We start from the raw sequence: 21,225 nt of genomic DNA, 5'->3' as shown, positions 1-21,225 counted from the left end.
TATTTTATATCTATTTTTTTATACATTTTTTTGTTATTTTCGAAACAGTCCAGAACACGGTCTTGAAACAGTCTTGAATCAAATTCATTGGTTTGCTCTTACCGTTATCAAATTTTGTATTCATATTTAAGCTACTCAGTTCACTCTCTTTTTAAGCTATTTTGTCCCTACTGCTACTTGTCTATGGAGCCTCAATTATTGCCTTATGCCCCACACATGGCAGATGCATTGAGGTCAATGAGGTAGTGGACAGTAAACCCAGTTTAGGGTTAGGGATCTATTTACCCACGAAGCTCAGGAATTTTGCTCATCAATTTGTTTATGACAACATCCCTGGTTGAGGGTATCCTGGTCGAACGACTCAATTGAAGGAGCATCTCCTCCTGACTGAGCTGATGCACAGGGGTGATGGTGGTTGTGGTTATAGAGTGAAGTAGAACCACAGGAAGTAGTACGGGCACTTCCAGGACGATCAGGAAATCCCAGACAGTGAAAGGCTGTGTCCCAAATGGCACTCTATGCTCTAGTGAACTACTTTTGACCAGAGCCCAAGTAGTTCACTAAATTAGGAATAGGGTGCCATTTGGGACGCATTCACTGCCTCCCTAATCAATCACATCTCATGACTTCCTCCCTGCATCCTCACACAACACAGATAGCAGGCTGACGTCTGTCAGTTTCATTTTGATGCTGGATACTAAAGCGTTGCCTATGCCATAGATGGTCATTGTATACTACAAATGAATGCATCCGTGTACTGCAGGTTGTTTTCGATAAGTGTCTGCTAAATGGCCTATTTAACTGTACACAATATGGGTTTGTGTTTAAACTTGCCACTTTTGGTCTCTTAGCTACGTCAAGTAGTGGTGGCCTTTTTATAAACTGGACATTTGTGTTCAATTTACACACAAAATGTATGTGTTCAATTTGTCATGCGATTGATATGAACACCTCAAAAAGAAGAATCAAATGGGTGATGTTCCCTTCAAGAACTGGAGCTGTAGGTAGTAAACACTGTAAATGTTATTCCTATTTAATAAAAAAAACATGAATACTGTAATGAATGACTACTTTTACTGTATTTGTTTTGCCATTCATATTAAAAGCTCAGTGTAGCCAAAATTATGTTTTTCCTTTGTTTTGTATGAAATGTGTACAACAGCTGATGAAACAAACACTGTACGTGTGAAGCACGTGATCAGTGTTATTTCCCCAATAGTTGCTGGTTGAAAATCAACACAGAACTTTAAATTCAGCAGGTTCTGCATGGCTGGAGCTGTGGATTGCCTCAGGACATCACCAGGCAAAAATAATAAAGACTCTTAACAAACGTCTATGCCAATAACCGCTCGCTTTCAGGTTACATATTCCTACCATTAAGCTTCCCCGCTTCACTTCTATGGTAATGCACTGCTCAGGTCCTCTTCCCTGCTCCAATTCTAACTGTGGTGTCACACCCTGATCTGTTTCACCTGTCTTTGTGACTGTCTCCACCCCCCTCCAGGTGTCGCCCATCTTCCCCATTATCCCCTGTATTTATACCTGTGTTCTCTATTTGTCTGTTGCCAGTTAGTTTTGTTTGTAAAACTTACCCTGCGCTTGTTTTCTAGTCCCTCCAGGTTTTGACCGTTCTACCTGCCCTGCCCTGACCCTGAGACTGCCTGTTGTTTTGTACCTTACACCACTGTTCTGGATTATTGACCCCTGCCTGCCCTGAGACTGCCTGCCATTCTGGACCCTTTCTGGATTACTGACCCCTGCCTGCCTTTACCTGTTGTTTGCCTGCCCCTGTGATTGTAATAAACTGTTACTTCTACAGTGTCTGCATCTGGGTCTCACCTAAACGTGATATGTGGTTAATGCACTGCTCTGGTCCCCTTCCCTGCTCCACTCAGACAGCCTTAGCAAGATTATTTTTTTTTTCCTTTTTGACCATTTAATGGGAAACTAAACTCAGCAAAAAAAGAAACGTCAACAGCATTTATTTTCAGCAAACTTAAGATTCAACAACTGAGACATAAACTTAACAAGTTTTACAGACATGTGACTAACAGAAATGGAATAATGTGTCCCTGAACAAAGGGGGGGTCAAAATCAAAAGTAACAGTCAGTATCTGGTGTGGCCACCAGCTGCATTAAGTACTGCAGTGCATCTCCTCCTCATGGACTGCACCAGATTGGCCAGTTCTTGCTGTGAGATGTTACCCCACTCTTCCACCAAGGCACCTGCAAGTTCCCGGACATTTCTGGGGGGAATGGCCCTAGCCCTCACCCTCTGATCCAACAGGTCCCAGACGTGCTCAATGGGATTGAGTTCCGGGCTCTTTGCTGGCCATGGCAGAACACTGACATTCCTGTCTTGCAGGAAATCACGCACAGAAAGAGCAGTATGGCTGGTGGCATTGTCATGCTGGAGGGTCATGTCAGGATGAGCCTGCAGGAAGGGAACCACATGAGGGAGGAGGATGTCTTCCCTGTAATGCACAGCGTTGAGATTGCCTGCAATGACCACAAGCTCAGTCCGATGATGCTGTGACACACTGCCTCAGACCATGACGGACCCTCCACCTCCAAATCGATCCCACTCCAGAGTACAGGCCTCGGTGTAACGCTCATTCCTTCGACGATAAATGCGAATCTGACCATCACCCCTGGTGAGACAAAACCGAGACTGGTCAGTGAAGAGCACTTTTCGCCAGTCCTGTCTGGTCCAGTGACGGCGGGTTTGTGCCCATAGGCAAAGTAGTTGCCGGTGATGTATGGTGAGGACCTGCCTTACAACAGGCCTACAAGCCCTCAGTCCAGCCTCTCTCAGCCTATTGCGGACAGTCTGAGCACTGATGGAGGGATTGTGCGTTCCTGGTAACTCAGGTAGTTGTTGTTGCCATCCTGTACCAGTCCCGCAGGTGTGATGTTTGGATGTACTGATCCTGTGCAGGTGTTGATACACGTGGTCTGCCACTGCCAGGACGATCAGCAGTCCGTCCTGTCTCCCTGTAGCGCTGTCTTGGGCGTCTCACAGTACGGACATTGCAATTTATTGCCCTGGCCACATCTGCAGTCCTCATGCCTAAGGCACGTTCACGCAGATGAGCAGGGACCCTGGGCATCTTTCTTTTGGTGTTTTTCAGAGTCAGTAGAAAGGCCTGTTTAGTGTCATAGGTTTTCATAACTGTGACATTAATTGCCTACCATCTGTAAGCTGTTAGTATCTTAACGACCGTTCCATAGGTGCACGTTCATTAATTGTTTATGGTTCATTGAACAAGCATGGGAAACAGTATTTAAACCCTTTACAATGAAGATCTGTTTAGTTATTTGGATTTTTACTAATTATCTTTGAAAGACAGGGTCCTGAAAAAGGGACGTTTCTTTTTTTGCTGAGTATATAACAGCAAGTAACTTACTTGTTACCCAGAACAATTTGATATATTGAGATAAAAACAGCTGGACTGGGCCTTTAATAGATTGTGTGTAATAGATTACACACAACATGACAAACATGGCATTGTGAATGTATTCTGGTTCAAAAATCTCAATGCATATCTTCAGCCTGAGCCGAGCTTTCTGTAGTAGCAGTTGCATCACTTTCTTGCACGTCAACTTCCTGAAGTTGAGAAATAGGTAGGTGTCATGGGAATAATACCTGGTGATTCAGTGGATATTTAGACATGTAACTCACCGGCCACGAAAAACAAACTGAAGATGGAGTTTGGTTAAGCAAATAACCACATAAAAGGAAACATCTCAATTGATTTTTCTGATGGGTTTTCACCTTGTGTGATATCACATTGTAAGATATGAAGGAAGTTGATCATATCCGTACAACTTTTTTTCAACATATGACGAAGCAAAATGAATATAAGACTGTGACCACTGTCAGTGGGCTGAGCAACTCATTCTTGGCTAAACTGACAACATAAGCAAGGAAAAACTAAATATATAATGACATATGAAATTTTATATGTGAAGTTAACTGCAGGTAATATTATGCAACATCTGTGTCCACAACTACACTCAATTACAACATATTACAGCAAGAAAAGTTTTGCAAATTATACACAAAGACCTACTCGAAAACCATGTGTACTTTAATTCATGTCTTTCAGTATTGGAAAATACTGTTGTAATTCTGCGTTGACTTCTTTCCCAGGACTTAAAGCATTGTGCATATTGGTGATGATGGTCACTCTGGAGACTGACTCTTTTCACCGAATAAAATCACCCAGGGGCTGCAGGGTCAAGGAGCTAACCACTCTCACCAAAACACTCATCAATGACAGCCTAACCAGCTATGTAAGTAGCTACATCTGTCTTAATATGCCATTTAACAGACGCTTTTATCCAAAGCAACTTACAGTGAATATATAAAAATGTTGTATGTGATCCCAGCAGGAATTGAACCCACAGCCTTTCTTGGAGTTGCTAGTTCTACCATTCTCTTACCAACTAAAGCCACACACCACCTGAACCAAACAGTCTTCAGTAGCTTTGTTTCCATTAACTACCCCATGGATTTTTTTTGCCTATAAATGCGATAATTGCCTTCTAGGGTGCTTTGCCATTTCACTATTTTGTTTCGATAAAAACAGCTGGTCGTAATGACGTCACACCTATACAAAAACTTAACAATTGAGAAATACTTTTGAAGGTACGCAGGCACGTGATGTGTCGAATAAAAATGTGGTGGTTAAAGTGTTTCCATTACCCATTTAGACAAATTGCGCATTAATAAATTGCCGACAACCTGTATGCCCTCCCACCTATCCGCGAAAGCCAGCATGGATAGAATGCAATAATATAATAATTCTCATTATTCTCATATAATAATTCTCATGTGCCAACGTATCGACAAGGTCCGTGTCATTGTGAAACTTACCCTCCTGTAGATCTGAAATAATTTGTTGAAACAACTTACCAGCCAACCAGAAAAGCAAGCCGATGCAGTAACACCCCCCCCCCCCCAAGCGTTAGTCATTTAGAATGACATGTAGAGTGAAGGTTGTGGTTACATGATGACAACACGTGCCCCATGTACCTTCAAAAGTATTCGGCAATCATCTATTAGAAAAACTGTTTCCATCGTCATTTGTCGCAATTAAGTTCGACAAAAGAAAAATTCACCTGTATAAAGGATAAAAATGTTGTCCATCTTTAGAAAATGTCTCCAATCTTCCGTTTCCATTACACGTGATATTTTTTTGTTTGTTGCTTTAGTCGAATAAACCTGGGTCAATAGAAACCTGCCTACTGACTGACTTTAGTAACCGTGTTTACTTACATACTGTACCTGTACTACTACTACTGCTACTACTACTACTACTACTACTACGTTTAGTAACCGTGTTTACTTACATACTGTACCTGTACAACTACTACTGTCCTGTTCCCTTGGGTCCCATCATGTTCCTGTCAGTTCTTTACTTATTGATTCACGCAAATTCCAACGTCTTCCTTTCTGCCAATTTGGAGAAAGACAAGTCAGTTCATGGGTCAAAATACCAACTGTTGTTACTGGGATATTAATTGCTCTCTTTATTTAACTGAGACATTCTGTCCATGATAAGTAACAACTGAAAAACATTGACTTAAAACAGAATTTACTGAAGACATTCCATCATGTCAGAGTACATATTTATGGTCTATTTTCAAATCTCTTTTCCCCAGATGGCAGCCAATGGACAGAACCAACCTTTTGCCCTGGGGTTCCCAGATCTGGACCTCAACAGTACCTCACCTTCCCCTCTGGAGAGAGCTCAGTGTGGGCTACACTTCATTGGCAAGGCCCTGGAAGAAGTCCTCAAGGACCAAGAGAGTGACCTGAACCCAGATCACATATCAATGCACAACAACCTGAATGACTCTGTTACCATGGTGTGGAGGCTATCTGCCTGTCTGAAGATAACCTTTGGGGGTGACTGCACCCAGAAGCCAGCCCACCCCGAGATGCCCAAGCCCCCCTTTCAGAGGAAGCGGTGGAGCATTACCCTGCTGGAGGAGTCACGGGACTTCCTGGTTTGGGTGGAGTCTGTGGATTCCAGAATACCATAGATTCTATAATCACTGAGTCATATTTTATTTATTATAACATTAATGTATTTAGTGAATTGAAGGTATTTATTGGTCTTAAATGCTATTTATTCCGATATATTTCATACAAATTTTATGGATGCTTTCTTTTAGTACAAAGTTTCAGCATATTACCAGCTCATGTCTGTCTAGACTACAGCAACAGCATTTCTGTTTTCTTATAAAGCTGATTTGTATTGGAAGTTCTGCAATAATAATAATACCATTGCCAAACAGTGTCATGATGACATAGTTCTAATAGTTTGTGCTAAATGAAACTGTTTGCATACTTAGTGGACAGGCCTACACTGTGTTCCCTTCCCATGTGACAGTCATTAATCAAATTGCCATGAATGAACATTTGTCAGGACCTTAATATATTTTCTAATTACAAGACAGATTCTGTTTTCACAGCTTTCAGGATGATTAATTGTTTAGCTCTGGCCATGTTCCCCAAGTGGATAATTTAAAAGCATGGAGAATTATTATATCTGCATAGGGCTACTGTGCATCCCAAATGGCACTCTATATAGGGGCGGCAGGTAGCCTAGTGGGTAGGCAGGTAGCCTAGTGGGTAGGCAGGTAGCCTAGTGGGTAGGCAGGTAGCCTAGTGGGTAGGCAGGTAGCCTAGTGGGGAGGCAGGTAGCCTAGTGGGTAGGCAGGTAGCCTAGTGGGTAGGCAGGTAGCCTAGTGGGTAGGCAGGTAGCCTAGTGGGTAGGCAGGTAGCCTAGTGTGGAGGCAGGTAGCCTAGTGTGGAGGCAGGTAGCCTAGTGGGTAGGCAGGTAGCCTAGTGGGTAGGCAGGTAGCCTAGTGGGTAGGCAGGTAGCCTAGTGTGGAGGCAGGTAGCCTAGTGTGGAGGCAGGTAGCCTAGTGGGTAGGCAGGTAGCCTAGTGTGGAGGCAGGTAGCCTAGTGGGTAGGCAGGTAGACAAGTGGTTAAAGCATTGGGCCAGTAACCGAAAGGTTGCTAGGTCGAATCCCCTGACAAGGTAAAAATCTGTTGTTCTGCCCCTGAACAAGGCAGTTGAAACAGCTCTGACCCCCGATAAACATTATCCAATATATAGAATGCTTTCATACTGTGAAATACATACAAACTTATTTAATAAAATACTGAGAATTATTCTGAAAGGGTCTGCGCAATGTAAACCGTGAGCCGATTACTTTCACAGTCACTTTATTAAATAACCAGTCAGTCAATATCCATACACGACTACACACAAAAGTAAAGACACATTCTTTATAGTTTGTTTTGATATTCAACAATAAGGACTAAACAACCGATATCAACCTTCAGTATATCGTCAGGCTTTAAATACAGACCTTTATAACATGGGTTGTGTTCATTTTGCACCAAACAAAAGAAAACAGACTAAAACATGTGAGACTCAAACACTTTTAAACATTTTCTGTTGCGTGCCCTAATGAACATGACCATAATGTGGAACAATGGCAGCATGAGGTGAATCCTAACTGGTCTAATGAGCGAATGAGACCTGATGATCATCACTGATGAAGTTATGAAGCTATGCACTTATGAAGTGTAAATAATATAGCTATATCACATACAGTATTTGTCCATTGTTGTGAGGTTACGATAGTGTTCTTCAGAGCCATATGTAGAGTCAATTTGTAAGTCGCTCTGGATAAGAGCGTCTGCTAAATGACTTAAATGTAAATGTAGAGACTGTTACTCACATTACTTTATCAAAAGGTTCAACATGGCGTCCGTTATTGTCAGTCAAATCCCCTCTATACAGGGTTTGGTGTTTTTGGTGGCTCCCGTTAAGCACCGTATGGTGTCAGACGTTTCAAGGCCATTATGTCGACACAAGATGAAGGGGAATCCCGTCTTCCCACGGAGCATCAAGGTGTGTCTCTTGGCTCTTAGTTGGACCATTTCTTTACATTCTCGTAAGTCCCAGACAACCATTATTAGTTTCTATACAGTCTCGTAGGTCCCAGAGGACCTTTATTAGTTTCTATACAGTCTCATAGGTCCCAGAGGACCTTTATTAGTTTCTATACAGTCTCGTAGGTCCCAGAGGACCTTTATTAGTTTCTATACAGTCTCGTAGGTCCCAGAGGACCTTTATTAGTTTCTGTACAGTCTCGTAGGTCCCAGAGGACCTTTATTAGTTTCTATACAGTCTCGTAGGTACCAAACAATCATATAGGCAGGAGTTCAGGTGGACTTTCTCCATAACAGTATTTTGCTTGTGGATTTCTGTAGGTATTTTCATGTTGGACACTCTACAGGAGCAAAAAAAGAAGGTAAACACAACCAATAGAATGTTTTACATCAATCTCTCTTGCCATCTCTGCATGACAGGATGTGGGTAGGGTCAGGGAGTGATCAGACACCTGGGCCCAGATTCACAAAACCTTAAGAATACATTTTTCATTAACTGCCATTTTTTCTATAAAAGCTAGCTAAATCGGTTGCCTAGCAACACACATCTTAAGCAGCTTCATAAGAAAATCTTTCAATCTTGTTGAAGAATTGCACTTACAAACTATCTTATGAACTTATTTTTTTCTTAAGAAGCGTCTTACATTATTGCGTAAGAAGTGTTTTGTGAATCTGGGCCCTGTTATCCTTGTTTGTTTCATGTAGACAACTCAACCTACCTGTGATGAAGTCCGACACTTGGCTAAACACAGCTCAAAGTGGTCCTCCACGGCTGTGAATAGGTTCTGGAAGCCATCTGCAGCTCTGTTCAGGAAACTCTCTAGAAGAGGTTGCTGAGAAGGAGAGAATATGAGAAAGAGAGAGAGGGGTAGAGGTGCAACAGTCAGATCAAAATCTGGTACTTCTCACATGGATTAGTCATAACACAACCACTGCAAAAGGTTCAGATGAAAACAACATAAAGTTAAAGATGCCAGGGTAAGATAGAGATTTGACTCCATGACTGAAAAGCCATGCACCCAAAAGATGTACATGCAAAATATGAAAATTCTCATTTGGAACAAAACATTTTGCTGTTGGATGCAGCTCAACAACAGTGCCACAGCTTGAATACCTTATCAGGCTGGAGGCAGCAGGACACACAGTGCTCGTAGATGTTGCAGCAGCCGTTGGCCAGACAGCTTTTACAAATGTACTGTCTTGAGCTGGGGGCATTGACATTACAGCAACCATTCACCAGCAGATCGTTTCTGTCACACACATAACCTGTGGGGACATTCACATGTAAAATGGATTAGTGACTTGAATATTGAAGTGGTATTTTATAATACCTCAATGATAAGGGCTTTTCTCACATCATCTTTCCTTGAAATGCATTGGGGAAGAAGGAATGGGGGGAGGGACCTTGGGCATTCTTCTCAAATACAGTTGAAAAGGAGGTGAGGAGATTGTGAGGAATCACAGAAAAAAAACAGTTGGAGAAAGAGGTGTTATTTCCTAAGGGATAAGAAGTGAGTGAATGAGTCCAGTTAGATTCATAACTCACCCAGTTCATCTGTGAGCAGCGTTTTGCCCTGAATGGAGTTCCGGCACTGAGTGATCTGCCTGCTACTGTTGCCCAGGTTGAACCTGACTTTCCATGGGATCCGGTGATCCGGGTCCCTGGCCTCCAACAGGTTGCGATCCCGTATGGTTCTCTCCTCCTGCATAACACATCACAATATATATCTCACACACACATCTTGTATAGCCAAAAGTCAAGACCTTGCTGCATGACAGATAGATAGTCAGGTGTGGTTTGACAAACTATTATAGCCTAAAGCTGGACCTCATATCAATTTATAAATTTATAAATCTGTGTTCTGTGGACTAAATATAAACCTGAGATGTCAAGAGTTGAAATACCTGTTTCAGGGTGCTGGTTAGGAAGTAGATCAAAGACAGTCCAAACACCACACCTAGCACCCAACGTTTTCTCAGTAACCTTCTTAGCACCATGGCATGACGTTATTGGGAGATCCCTGATTGGATTGCAGCAATGCTAACTAGATAATGTTAGCTGGATAAACCATATGGTAGCTAGAGACTTCTGGTTCAACTGGGGTGTCTGGTTATGATTGGCAGTTTAGAAATCACGTTCAATAACTGAGAGCTTCGTTTGGTCAACACCACAACCTAACCCATTTTGCTGGCAAGCAAGCAATGCTAGGCAAGAAACCGTGGTAGCTAACGTTAGCTAGTTATATGTATATAAATACGCTGTAGAGAAGGACCACAGCTGTGCTAGGTTGGTAGCTACAAAGTAACGTACATATTCGCTAGCCGTTTTGGATAAAGACTGCTTTGTTAGCCTGCGTCGCTGGAAACAAGCTAACGATGCTAGGCTAACTACTCACCCAGCTAGCTAGACTGACAGTTAACATTAGCTAGCTAAGGTTACCTGCCGTGAGATGCATTAGCTAGAGTTAGCTGGCTATAACTCTACTGACAAATTACATATGTTGTTGACGTTGCCTTCAGATAAATGACCGAGAAAGCTTCGAAAATAAACAACGTTTTTCCCATGAAATCTGACGTCCACCATCAAAACAATTCCCTAACACGGATGTGTGGTGGGAGAGTGAACGCTGATTGGCCGAGTTGAAATTTCAGTGACGTCATACAGGAAAAACATCGTCGCGAGCCAGGCCAGGCAAGCCGCAGGGGTGTGTAGGCGAAATAACTACAAGGGAATGAGAATATTAAACAGAACGATGATTCAGGTGAGACCAACAATTCCCGTGGACAAATATTAACTAAGAATCATGCATATAAATCATGCAATACAGAAATCAGTAAACCATTGTACTGTACATGTAAATGGTGGCGTGATGGTGAGACTGCCAACCATCATAGCTAGTTAGCGTTAGCTATCTGCGGTTAGCCAAGTGTTGCAATAAAGTCTATCCAACCATCGATACTCTCCTTGCGGCGTTGTACTGTATTCACTTATTGCAGTCTGTGTGTCTGTCTGCACCCCACCATAGCCCTGGATCACTCGGGGATGAACTGGATGTGCCATGCAGAGAAGACACAGCAGCAACACGGATGGCATGCCCTCTGAAAGGTTTGAGTTCACGTCCTAGGACACAGGCATTTGCAGGTTCATCATCACAACCTGAAATTGTGCACTAAAGAGGATTGAATATATATATTATAACTGGTTAACTTCAGGAGCCAAATCCATTGAAAGGCAATGCAAGAAATAGACAATAGACAACAGTATTTGAACCGTCAAAAGATGCAGCTGATCCTCTCTCTGCTCTCCAGGAGCCGTAGCCAAACCCTTGGATCAGAAAGCAGCCTGGACGAAGGAGGTGTGTTTGACTGCCTGAAACCCGACTCGCCCACCTCCCCCCAGCAACTCTTCTCTGGCCTGGTTGGGGTCGGGGTTCCCTCGGGATCTGGTGTGCCCTCCGCAAACTTCCAGGCGGCTGGCCTTGTTCTGGGGACTCCTCCAGACGTCTTCATCCAGATGACTGCCTCCTCCAGGGAGGAAGGGGGGCCACACCGCTCTGAGTGTGGGCCCTACCTCCCCCGCCCGCCCCCGCACCATCATCACAACCACCACCACTTCCACCAGCCGCTACAGCACCGTGCATCCGGAGAGAGGCATGGGAACAGGGAGGAGGCCTCGGAGGACCCCTCTACACCGGCTCCGGCCTTGTCGGAGCTGAAGCCTGTAGTCACCTGGCTACAGAGGGGGTTCCCGTTCATCCTGATCCTCCTGGCTAAAGTGTGTTTTCAGCACAAGCTCGGTAAGACTGGTTTTAGATCGCAATAAAAAAAAGTGACTCTTACACTTGTGTAGTAACACCAATACTACACTGATATACTACACTGAAATAAATACTATACTGATAAATACCTCACTGATATAAATACTACACAGATATACTAGACTGATATAAAGACTACACTAATGACAATGTTTTTATTAGTAGTTGCTTGGTAATTGTATAGTATTGGAGTTGGTCGTTTTGTGGAATAAGTAGAATAAGGAACATTTGGAAACTTTGGACGTGTCAGATACTGTGTGTGACTGACTGGTAACTCTTCTGTTTCTCTCTGGTAGGTATTGCTGTGTGTGTTGGGATGGCCAGCACGTTTGCCTTCGCCAATTCATCGTTCAAGCACCAGGTGTCACTACGGGTAATTTTCACCTTTTGTACAACTTTGATATGAGAGCATAACTCTTATACTTTCTATAAACATTTGAGCTCATTATTTGAGTGTTATCGAGTCTATGTAAATAGCTAGCTCGAGAGAAAGTGAGAATATGCGTACATTAGTGATTAGTAAAGTATTTGATTATTTACTATTTGTCTGTCTGTGCATATCAGGAGGAGAGGTCTGTGGTTGTAGCTCTCTGGATGATCATGTTCCTATCTGGAAACATAGTGTATCTCTACTACACATTCAGTGCTGAGGAGCTGTACAACAGGTAGGGTAAAACCATGTCTTGTGATTCTTTCTTATGGTATTGCACTGAAAACACTACAATGCACTGAAAACCTTACATTGTACTGAAGACCCAACATTGTCAACCATCCAATATTTAGGCCTAATGGTTTACAGTTGGCTGACATTGACATTTACCTCTTTGATATTATTTTCTTTCTCATCGATCTGTATACAGTATGACTGTGGTAATTTATTCATTCAGTTTTGTCCTTTTTGCTGTTGTAATATGATTTTCATTATTTTTAGGCATATGTTACCATGTGCCTTCTTGTCCTGTGAGTATTGGTTTTTGTTTATCATTTCACCTGTTTTCACATTTTGTTTTGTCCTCAACATTTTTTGTCATATTGTTAATTTTTGGTACTGTCTTCTGTTCATCCATGAATGTGTCCCTTGTAACCATTAGAGACTAGACCAGACATAAGGTATCACATCCATCCACGATCAAACCTCAACCTGTAAAGTACTGAAGTTTGTCTCATCTCTGTCCCCCCCCCCCCCCCCCCCCCCAAATCAGTCTGATGTTTGCAACGCCCAACATAAACAGCTTTGACTTCTTTGATCTAATCTGGGCGGTGGGGATCACCGACTTTGTTCTCAAGTACTTTACTATCGGCCTGAAGTGCTTCATCCTGTTTCTACCCAAAATCCTCCTGGCCTTCAAATCCAGGGTAAGAGCCTGTGTTAGTGTGTTTTTATATTCATAAAAGTTTTTACTGTTTTCCTCAGGGTCACAGCTTGTGTGTGTTTTATATTCATTAAAGTTTCCCTCATGTCCTTGGGGTCACAGTGTGGGAGTGTGTGTATTGATGTCTTATCCACATGACAGTTTTGCTTATAACCTGTGGTCACAGAAAGAGTGTGTGTCTGTGATTGTGTATCTGTATGTGTTCCATCAGTGTGCAGGTTTTGCACCTGGGGCTCACAGTATGTTTTGACCAGTGATTTTTACATACAATAGATGACTGATAGGGGGCGCTGTGTTGAAGCCACCGTGCCTCCATATTGGCATTCCTATACCGTTGTAAAAAATATTCTGGAATCTATAGAAATGCATTTATTAATGTCTATTTGTTTTTGCCACATTTATTCTGTTACAGACCCCTTAATGCATACTTTTAAATTACATGTGAGCTAAACATATATTTTTAAATATATAAACGTGTTCGCTTAAACTATATAGCCTCCCTGTGGCTCAGTTGGTAGAGCATGGTGTTTGCAACGCCAGGGTTGTGGGTTCGATTCCCACGGGGGGCCAGTACGAGAAAAAAAAAATGTATGAAATGAATTGAAATGTATGCATTCACTACTGTAAGTCGCTCTGGATAAGAGCGTCTGCTAAATGACTAAAATGTAAATGTATATATTTTTGAGATTACTAATGCCACTGGCCCCACTACAACAACAAATATTTAAATACATGTAATTTTGTCCATGAAACATTTAATTGAAATACTGTTGAATTCCATTAATTCCTATGGATGGCTGCTCCTACTGGGGAGTGCCAAAATCGCTGACCGGTGGCTTCAAAGCCCCTCAATGGCCAATACATAAAATCAGCAATCCAGGGTTTATATACATCATTGGTTTTGACTCGGCTAATAAACAGGCCAATCAGAGAGTTAGGCTGCTGCCACTGAGCTCATTCATCCTGGGGGACTGCAAGGGTGAGGTCATCACTCCCTGGAGCTGGACCATTACTGTGGTGTGTGTGTGTGTGTGTGTGCTCCCACTACCCCTCACTTTCGGCTGCTGGGGAAGCCCGCGCCACGCAATCACTAAACTGACCGACCGACCAACCCCCACCTCAGCCACCATCCTCTGCCTTCCTGCCCCCCCCCTACAGAAAAAGACAGGCCAGACTCATGTACATTGATTTATTATTTGATTTAGTTTGCTCTACTGTTTCTTCAACATTGCTCCTTGGCTGGCTACATTTTTGGCACTGTCAGTGCACTCCACTCCAGGGAAATGTATTTTCTAGTATCCATGCATCCACCTGAAGCAAGATTTAATGAAAACATGTTTTTAGCAGCTGAGGGGGATAACTCATAACAGTGGCGTACCCTAACTGCTGGTTAGGTTTTGATTGGTAGTCTGAGAGGTCAGCGTCACTAATGAAAAAAAAACAGCAGGAAGTCCCAGAATGCGTTGGAACTGCTGCCGTGGCTCAGAGTTTCTGGCCGGAGTCCAGTTTTTGTTTGACACACATTGTGTGTGTGCGGGGGACAACAATGAGGAAAGATGAATTTCCTGCTTGCGGAGGTCTCCCACCCTCAGTCTCTCTGCGACAGAGTTTCCAACCCAGAGTGATTAATCTCTGTCAGGTGATATCCACATAACCATTATACATACTGTGATGCCACTGGGAATCCATTTCCTGTTAGTGTTGGCCTTCTGTTTTTGAACCCCCCCACTCCTCCCACACACATCAACAATAGGAACTTTTTATTTTAGAAGAATACTGTCGCCTTGTTCTCCTGGCTTCCCCTGTGGCATCCATTGGAGAGCGAAGAGGAGTGCCCTCTTAAAGAAAAGATGGCTGCCCCCGTAGGTTGACTTGCCTAGGGCTGAACTGTGTGGGTAGCAGGTGAAGAGAGCCGAGTGGCTGTCAGTTTCTCTTGCAGTGTGGGGAAATTGCCTTTTTCTGCTGTGAAGCTGCAGCCTGCGGAGCCTCGCCGGTGGCCGTGCTTAGGCTGGAACTTGTTGCTTGCAGTGTGCTGCTCATCAACAGATAGGCCTAGAGCTAGCCTTATATGTGCTGTTTTTTGGTTGTTTACTTAACTTAAAGAAAAACTGATTCTATATTGAGGGTACATACACTTATCTTTGAAGATTAAAATTAGTTTGTGATGAAACCTCAGTTTTTTTCTGTATTTCTCTTTTTCACACCATCTCAAACCACCCATCAACCACAGACATTGTTCAGATGAAACATAAAACATGTATTACATGCATTTCCAATGTCTTATCAGTGTCCTCCGTGTGTGTATGTCGCAGGGTAAGTTCTACTTGGTGATAGAGGAGCTGAGTCAGTTGTTCAGGGCCTTGGTGCCCATCCAGCTGTGGTACAAGTACATCATGGGAGAGGACCCGTCCACCAGCTACTTCCTAGGAGCAATGCTCATTATCAGCTACAGCCTCTGCAAGGTAACGTAGTGCTAATATAACTCACACTCAGTCTCTATGAGGTAACGTAGTGCTAATAAAACTCACACTCCGTCTCTATGAGGTAACGTAGTGCTAATATAACTCACACTCAGCCTCTGCGAGGTAACGTAGTGCTAATATAACTCACACTCAGCCTCTATGAGGTAACGTAGTGCTAATAAAACTCACACTCAGCCTCTGCGAGGTAACGTAGTGCTAATATAACTCACACTCAGCCTCTATGAGGTAACGTAGTGCTAATATAACTTACACTCAGCCTGCAAGGTAACGTAGCGCTAATAAAACTCACACTCAGCCTCTACGAGGTAACGCAGTGCTAATATAACTCACACTCAGGCTCTGCGAGGTAACGTAGCGCTAATATAACTCGCACTCAGCCTCTATGAGGTCACAGTGCTAATAAAACTCACACTCATCCTCTACGAGGTAGTGTAGTGCTAATATAACTCACACTCAGCCTCTACGAGGTAGTGTAGTGCTAATATAACTCACACTCAGCCTCTACGAGGTAACGTAGTGCTAATAAAACTCACACTCAGCCTCTATGAGGTAACGTAGCGCTAATATAACTCACACTCAGCCTCTGCAAGGTAACGTAGCGCTAATATAACTCACACTCAGCCTCTATGAGGTAACGTAGTGCTAATATAACTCACACTCAGCCTCTATGAGGTAACGTAGTGCTAATATAACTCACACTCAGCCTCTATGAGGTAACGTAGTGCTAATAAAACTCACACTCAGCCTCTATGAGGTAACGTAGTGCTAATATAACTCACACGCAGCCTCTATGAGGTAACGTAGTGCTAATAAAACTCACACTCAGCCTCTACGAGGTAACGTAGTGCTAATAAAACTCACACTCAGCCTCTATGAGGTAACGTAGCGCTAATATAACTCACACTCAGCCTCTGCAAGGTAACGTAGCGCTAATATAACTCACACTCAGGCTCTATGAGGTAACGTAGTGCTAATATAACTCACACTCAGCCTCTATGAGATAACGTAGTGCTAATAAAACTCACACTCAGCCTCTACGAGGTAACGTAGCGCTAATATAACTCACACTCAGCCTCTGCAAGGTAACGTAGCGCTAATATAACTCACACTCAGCCTCTGCATGGTAACGTAGTGCTAATATAACTCACACTCAGCCTCTGCAAGGTAACGTAGCGCTAATATAACTTACACTCAGCCTCTGCAAGGTCACGTAGTGCTAATATAACTCACACTCAGCCTCTGCAAGGTAACGTAGCGCTAATATAACTCACACTCAGCCTCTGCAAGGTAACGTAGTGCTAATATAACTCACACTCAGCCTCCGCAAGGTAACGTAGTGCTAATATAACTCACACTTCTTTATGTGTAGGTGGTAGTAGTTATATTCAATGTTGTTGGAGTAGCCTGTTCAATGGAGCCATATTCAGTTATATTCAACTCTGTATATTCAATGGAGTTGTTGGTATTGTGATTGCTAAATGTGGGTGGGTGGGGGTAGTGTATGTGCAAGAAATGCATGATAAATAGGCTAAAGCATGAAGACGTCATGGGTGGCTACAGCTTTAAAAGTATTTTGGGTTGAGATTCGACACTGGAGAAATTGAGTCAGAATTGTTCATAGATGAGTGTCCTCAGAAGGTTACAAAATGGGACAGGACACTGCACCTCACTGAGTGGTTAAAGAATAGAACATTACGTTCAGTTAAGAATAGAAGAGGAACCAAAAGATATTGACCTAGTAGAGAATTGTGTTAGTTAGAAATAACGTCATAAATTAGAATTTTATAATGTTTTCACAATAAAATGTAGTGGTCACCAACCCTGTTCCTGGAAAGCTGGAGGTGCAGGCTTTTGTTCCATCCCTGCACTAATGCACCCGATTCTATAGCCTTAACTGTTTGTGTTTATCTTTCAGTCGTTTGACCTCTGTGGACGAGTATCAGCCATACGCAAGGCCATGGCAATTCTCTGCAGTTCTCAGGTGAGAAATTATTACTTTTTGTAAATACAAGTATCTGGGTCAATTAGCAGCCCACTTCACTATCCTATAGCCATTGAAGTAATATTTCTAGCTAAGGTAGTACACCTTCAACTATCAACTGGTTGTGCCTGATCTTGCTCTCTGATTGAGTTATATTACTACATATTATTAGAATGCACAACATATACACTCAGTTGACCCTGTAGGGAATGGGAAGGTAAATGGGAAGGTAAACATTTACATTTAAAAAATATATATTATTTTGTAATTTAGTAGACGCTCTTATCCAGAGTGACGTACAGGAGCAATTAGGGTTAAGTGCCTTGGTCAAAGGGCACATCGACCGATTTTTCACCTATTCGGCTCAGGGATTCGAACCAGCAAACTTTTGGTTACCGGCAGCCTTTTGGTTAACCGCTAGCCTACCTGCCTTTGTCTCTTTGTAACCACGTACTTGCTGCTCTATCACCCACAGAGTTATGGTGTGAGAGCCAGCAGCCAGCAGTGCAGTGAAGCCGGGGACGTGTGTGCTATTTGTCAGGGCGACTTCAGAGACCCCATCGTTCTTCTCTGTCAGGTGAGGGGACATATATGGCCCTGGCTCTAGCTACTATCCTCACTAGTATGTTATTCACTGCTAAGAGTTCCATGTTACATTTGTGTCAGGTTGTCATTTTTTAGCAACAGCTGATTGTGTGATATTGTGGGCAATCTGTGGTGTAGACAGTAAGTAGAGTAGTGTCATGTCATGGGTGATGGAGTGCATGTAACGGTAAATGTAATTTTGTCTGTCTGTCTCTCTCCCCTCTAGCATGTGTTCTGTGAGGAGTGCCTGTGTCTGTGGTTCGACCGTGAGCGAACGTGCCCCCTGTGTCGATCTGCGGTCATAGAGACCCTGCACTGCTGGAAGGACGGCACCACCTCTGCCCACGTCCAGATCTACTAGTGACTGATGGCCAGATGCCCACCAGACACTGGGGGGCACTATGGAGTCCAATTTAGTATGCCATTTATGTATCAAGTCAGTTACTATACCTTCTCTACACCGCTGTCACTATCCCTATCACACTGCTTGTCTAAGTTTGGCTTCAGCCATGTCTTGCAAAGAAATAGAATATTAACTTATCTCAGTGTGACCCAGCACCGTGTGGTATGGGTTAGTATTCTGGCAAAGGGTACCTATAATAGTATCTCAGTACAACAATTGCTTGTTTGCTCATGTATTTAGTTTTATTTAGTTACTTATGCATTTCACCTGATTTCTAGTGTAGATTCAGCTTATGTTTAATGACATTATTTAAAATACAAAAACTTTATAGAAAAAGTCACAGGTTCTGTTGTCTTTCATTGTGTATCAGACTTTCCAATTAAACCATGACTTATGCAGTATTGTTCAACATTTATTGAATGTTTTATGTTGTCACGATATTACTCATTGCATAATAATAATAGCATTAATGCATTTTTACTTTTCAAACTTTTATTATCTAGATTGAGCACAGAATTCACAATGTAATACATATTTAAATAGCATGTAAAGAACACATTCTTTATAAAAGACACAGATTCAGCACTGCAATTGAAAACTACAGTTTTTGTGATATAAAAACAGCTTATGACTGTAAACATAAATAGCATGCCCTTATATTTGCACATGATTTCTTGCACGGTTTCATTAACATGATCTGCATGAACAAGCTACAAAATGCTGAGCCCCCAAGCCCATTTCAAAAGTTCCAAAAAATGTAACAGTTGATGTATTCCCCTTTCTCTTCAGTCATCAATATTTGATACAGCCCACAGCATTATTCACCTAATAAAAATAAATGACTACAGAAACAAAAAAAACGGTAGGAAAAAAAAATCGTATCAAAATTGATTTTCATTTGTAGTGATGGTAGAGTCCAGACTTTACATGATCTATAATTATTACAGAAGCTTATCTAACAAGTACAGTGCAATTCTTCCACTGAGCACCATTTCAAGAATGCCCATCGCAAGAGACAATGCGCCTAAAAGTTGGCTGCACACGTTCTTAAATGTGTTTTTGCATACCAATAGGATATTTCAGTTAGGTAATTGACATCGTATATAGTGCATCGATAATTCAAGTGTAAATTCATCAACGTATGACAGTCGCGTGGGCAATATAAGTACGTTTTTCCTTTGGTAACCGTCAGGGGAGAATGACATCACCGTTCCTTACTCGGATGAATCGCCAGACATTGAGAGTGATGATAAAAGTTACGTCAATTCATATCTGAATACAAATGAATTCAAAGCAATGACTCAAATGATCTAATAAAAGGGGAAAAAGCGCACTGAGAAATGTATTCACGCAGTACTGTATCTTAGACCCACATGTCCTAAAGTATTATTTGAATTGAAAATGTTACTCAATCTCTGTGACATAATGTTATGTCACCTGAATTCAGAAGCACAACATTTTCCTTAGCCAACATAAAGTACAAAGAATATATGTCCTTTGATTTTGGTCAGATTCCTTATTTTTCAAATCCCTGTTTCTAACAGTCTCGCTGCATGTGTGGCATGTTCATCATGATGACATGTCAGTGTGCACGCTGGACCTCGGCTCTCTGTGGCAGGCTGACTGGCTGGCATCCATTTTCTCAGTGCAAATATTCTGACAGCTTTCTCTCCTCTTCGGGATCATCTAAAGTGGATAAATAAATAAAAATGTTAGTGCATAAACATTTAGATAATATTTCGATTTTTTTCATAATCTTTGAATAGTCCAACATAGTTTTGCTTATGAATAACTAAATTATAAATACTCAAATTGTAAATAAACTACATCTTACACCAACTATAGTTACATATTTATAACCGCAATTTACCTGCTGAACATAGTTGGGGAAAGTTGACAATCAACCGTCTATACTCGCAACCAAGTTTGTTTGCATTACTCATATGCTGCGTTCAAAACAACTCGACACTGGGAACTCGGAATTCTCTGACTTCAGACTTCAGTGCGTTCAAAACAACTTGGAACTCGGACAAAAACGAGCTCCAACTGGGAAAAATCATTTTGAACGGTCATTCACTTCGGAATTCGAACTCGGGCCTCTTTCTAATGCTCCGACTTTCCGACCAGAAGATTACCGACGTCATGATTTGACCTCGTATTTTTCTGAGTTCCCAGTTGTTTTGAACGTGGCAATAGTGATGACGCGTACCTGTGAAGTTTACCTGTTGCTGGTTTTGCCTTTGCAGTGTCTTGCACCTACAGGTGTCGCTTTCTGATAAAGAGCATGAGGACGGTGATTTGTATTGCTGTGCATACAAAGCGTTTAAAGTTGACTTTTCTATTAAACTCCAGTTTATCGTAATATCTGTTGTCTCGAGAGCCAACCGTCCAGTTTTTATCCATCTCGTCCCCGATCCTCCGGAGGCGGGAGGCGAGCGACTGGGTCCCGGAGCATGGTGAGGGTCCTTGGGCACAGATAATCGAGTCACCGGGTAGAGGCAGAGGCTGGTCTATCGGGAGCCAGCACATGTTCTCAAAAAATCTATTTATATTTATTATCTGTCCCTGTCCCCTCCTCTTATCCACTCATCGGTAATATGATC

The 21,225-nt window shown here is 42.4% G+C and overlaps 2 protein-coding genes, 1 long non-coding RNA gene and 1 other non-coding gene across 5 annotated transcripts; 2 read left to right on the top strand and 2 right to left on the bottom strand.

The window, feature by feature from the left end:
* Positions 1–7,836: 7,836 nt before the first annotated feature.
* On the bottom strand, positions 7,837–10,580 carry spring1 (SREBF pathway regulator in golgi 1). The gene is made up of 5 exons (XM_029763616.1): positions 9,885–10,580; positions 9,526–9,682; positions 9,094–9,245; positions 8,699–8,812; positions 7,837–8,320 (listed from the first exon to the last, which is right to left on the bottom strand). Exons 1-5 carry the CDS (start codon positions 9,975–9,977, stop codon positions 8,237–8,239), a joined length of 600 nt encoding a protein of 199 aa, XP_029619476.1. The 5' UTR covers positions 9,978–10,580; the 3' UTR covers positions 7,837–8,236.
* A 58-nt stretch (positions 10,581–10,638) lies between these two features.
* On the top strand, positions 10,639–19,031 carry LOC115200497 (RING finger and transmembrane domain-containing protein 2). Of its 2 annotated transcripts, none has more exons than XM_029763613.1 (10): positions 10,639–10,741; positions 11,006–11,085; positions 11,289–11,776; positions 12,094–12,170; positions 12,362–12,462; positions 13,000–13,153; positions 15,483–15,632; positions 17,569–17,634; positions 18,110–18,211; positions 18,446–19,031. In XM_029763613.1, the coding sequence occupies exons 2-10, from the start codon at positions 11,039–11,041 to the stop codon at positions 18,578–18,580; spliced, it is 1,320 nt and encodes a 439-aa protein (XP_029619473.1). In that variant the 5' UTR covers positions 10,639–10,741; positions 11,006–11,038; the 3' UTR covers positions 18,581–19,031. The 2 variants fall into 2 exon arrangements, with proteins under 2 accessions (XP_029619473.1, XP_029619475.1); XM_029763615.1 differs by having other exon boundaries at positions 10,663–10,741; positions 10,977–11,085.
* Positions 13,665–13,739, top strand: trnaa-ugc (transfer RNA alanine (anticodon UGC)). Its single transcript has one exon. It is a non-coding gene; the product is annotated as a tRNA-Ala (tRNA).
* On the bottom strand, positions 19,027–21,220 carry LOC115200499 (uncharacterized). The gene is made up of 2 exons (XR_003879529.1): positions 20,832–21,220; positions 19,027–20,308 (listed from the first exon to the last, which is right to left on the bottom strand). It is a non-coding gene; the product is annotated as an uncharacterized LOC115200499 (long non-coding RNA).
* Positions 21,221–21,225: the final 5 nt, after the last annotated feature.

The sequence above is a fragment of the Salmo trutta genome, chromosome 9, assembly GCF_901001165.1.
Source record: "Salmo trutta chromosome 9, fSalTru1.1, whole genome shotgun sequence".
Lineage (NCBI taxonomy): Eukaryota > Metazoa > Chordata > Actinopteri > Salmoniformes > Salmonidae > Salmo > Salmo trutta.
Note: the sequence above shows the minus strand (reverse complement) of the source record. Positions and strands in the feature narration are given on the sequence as shown.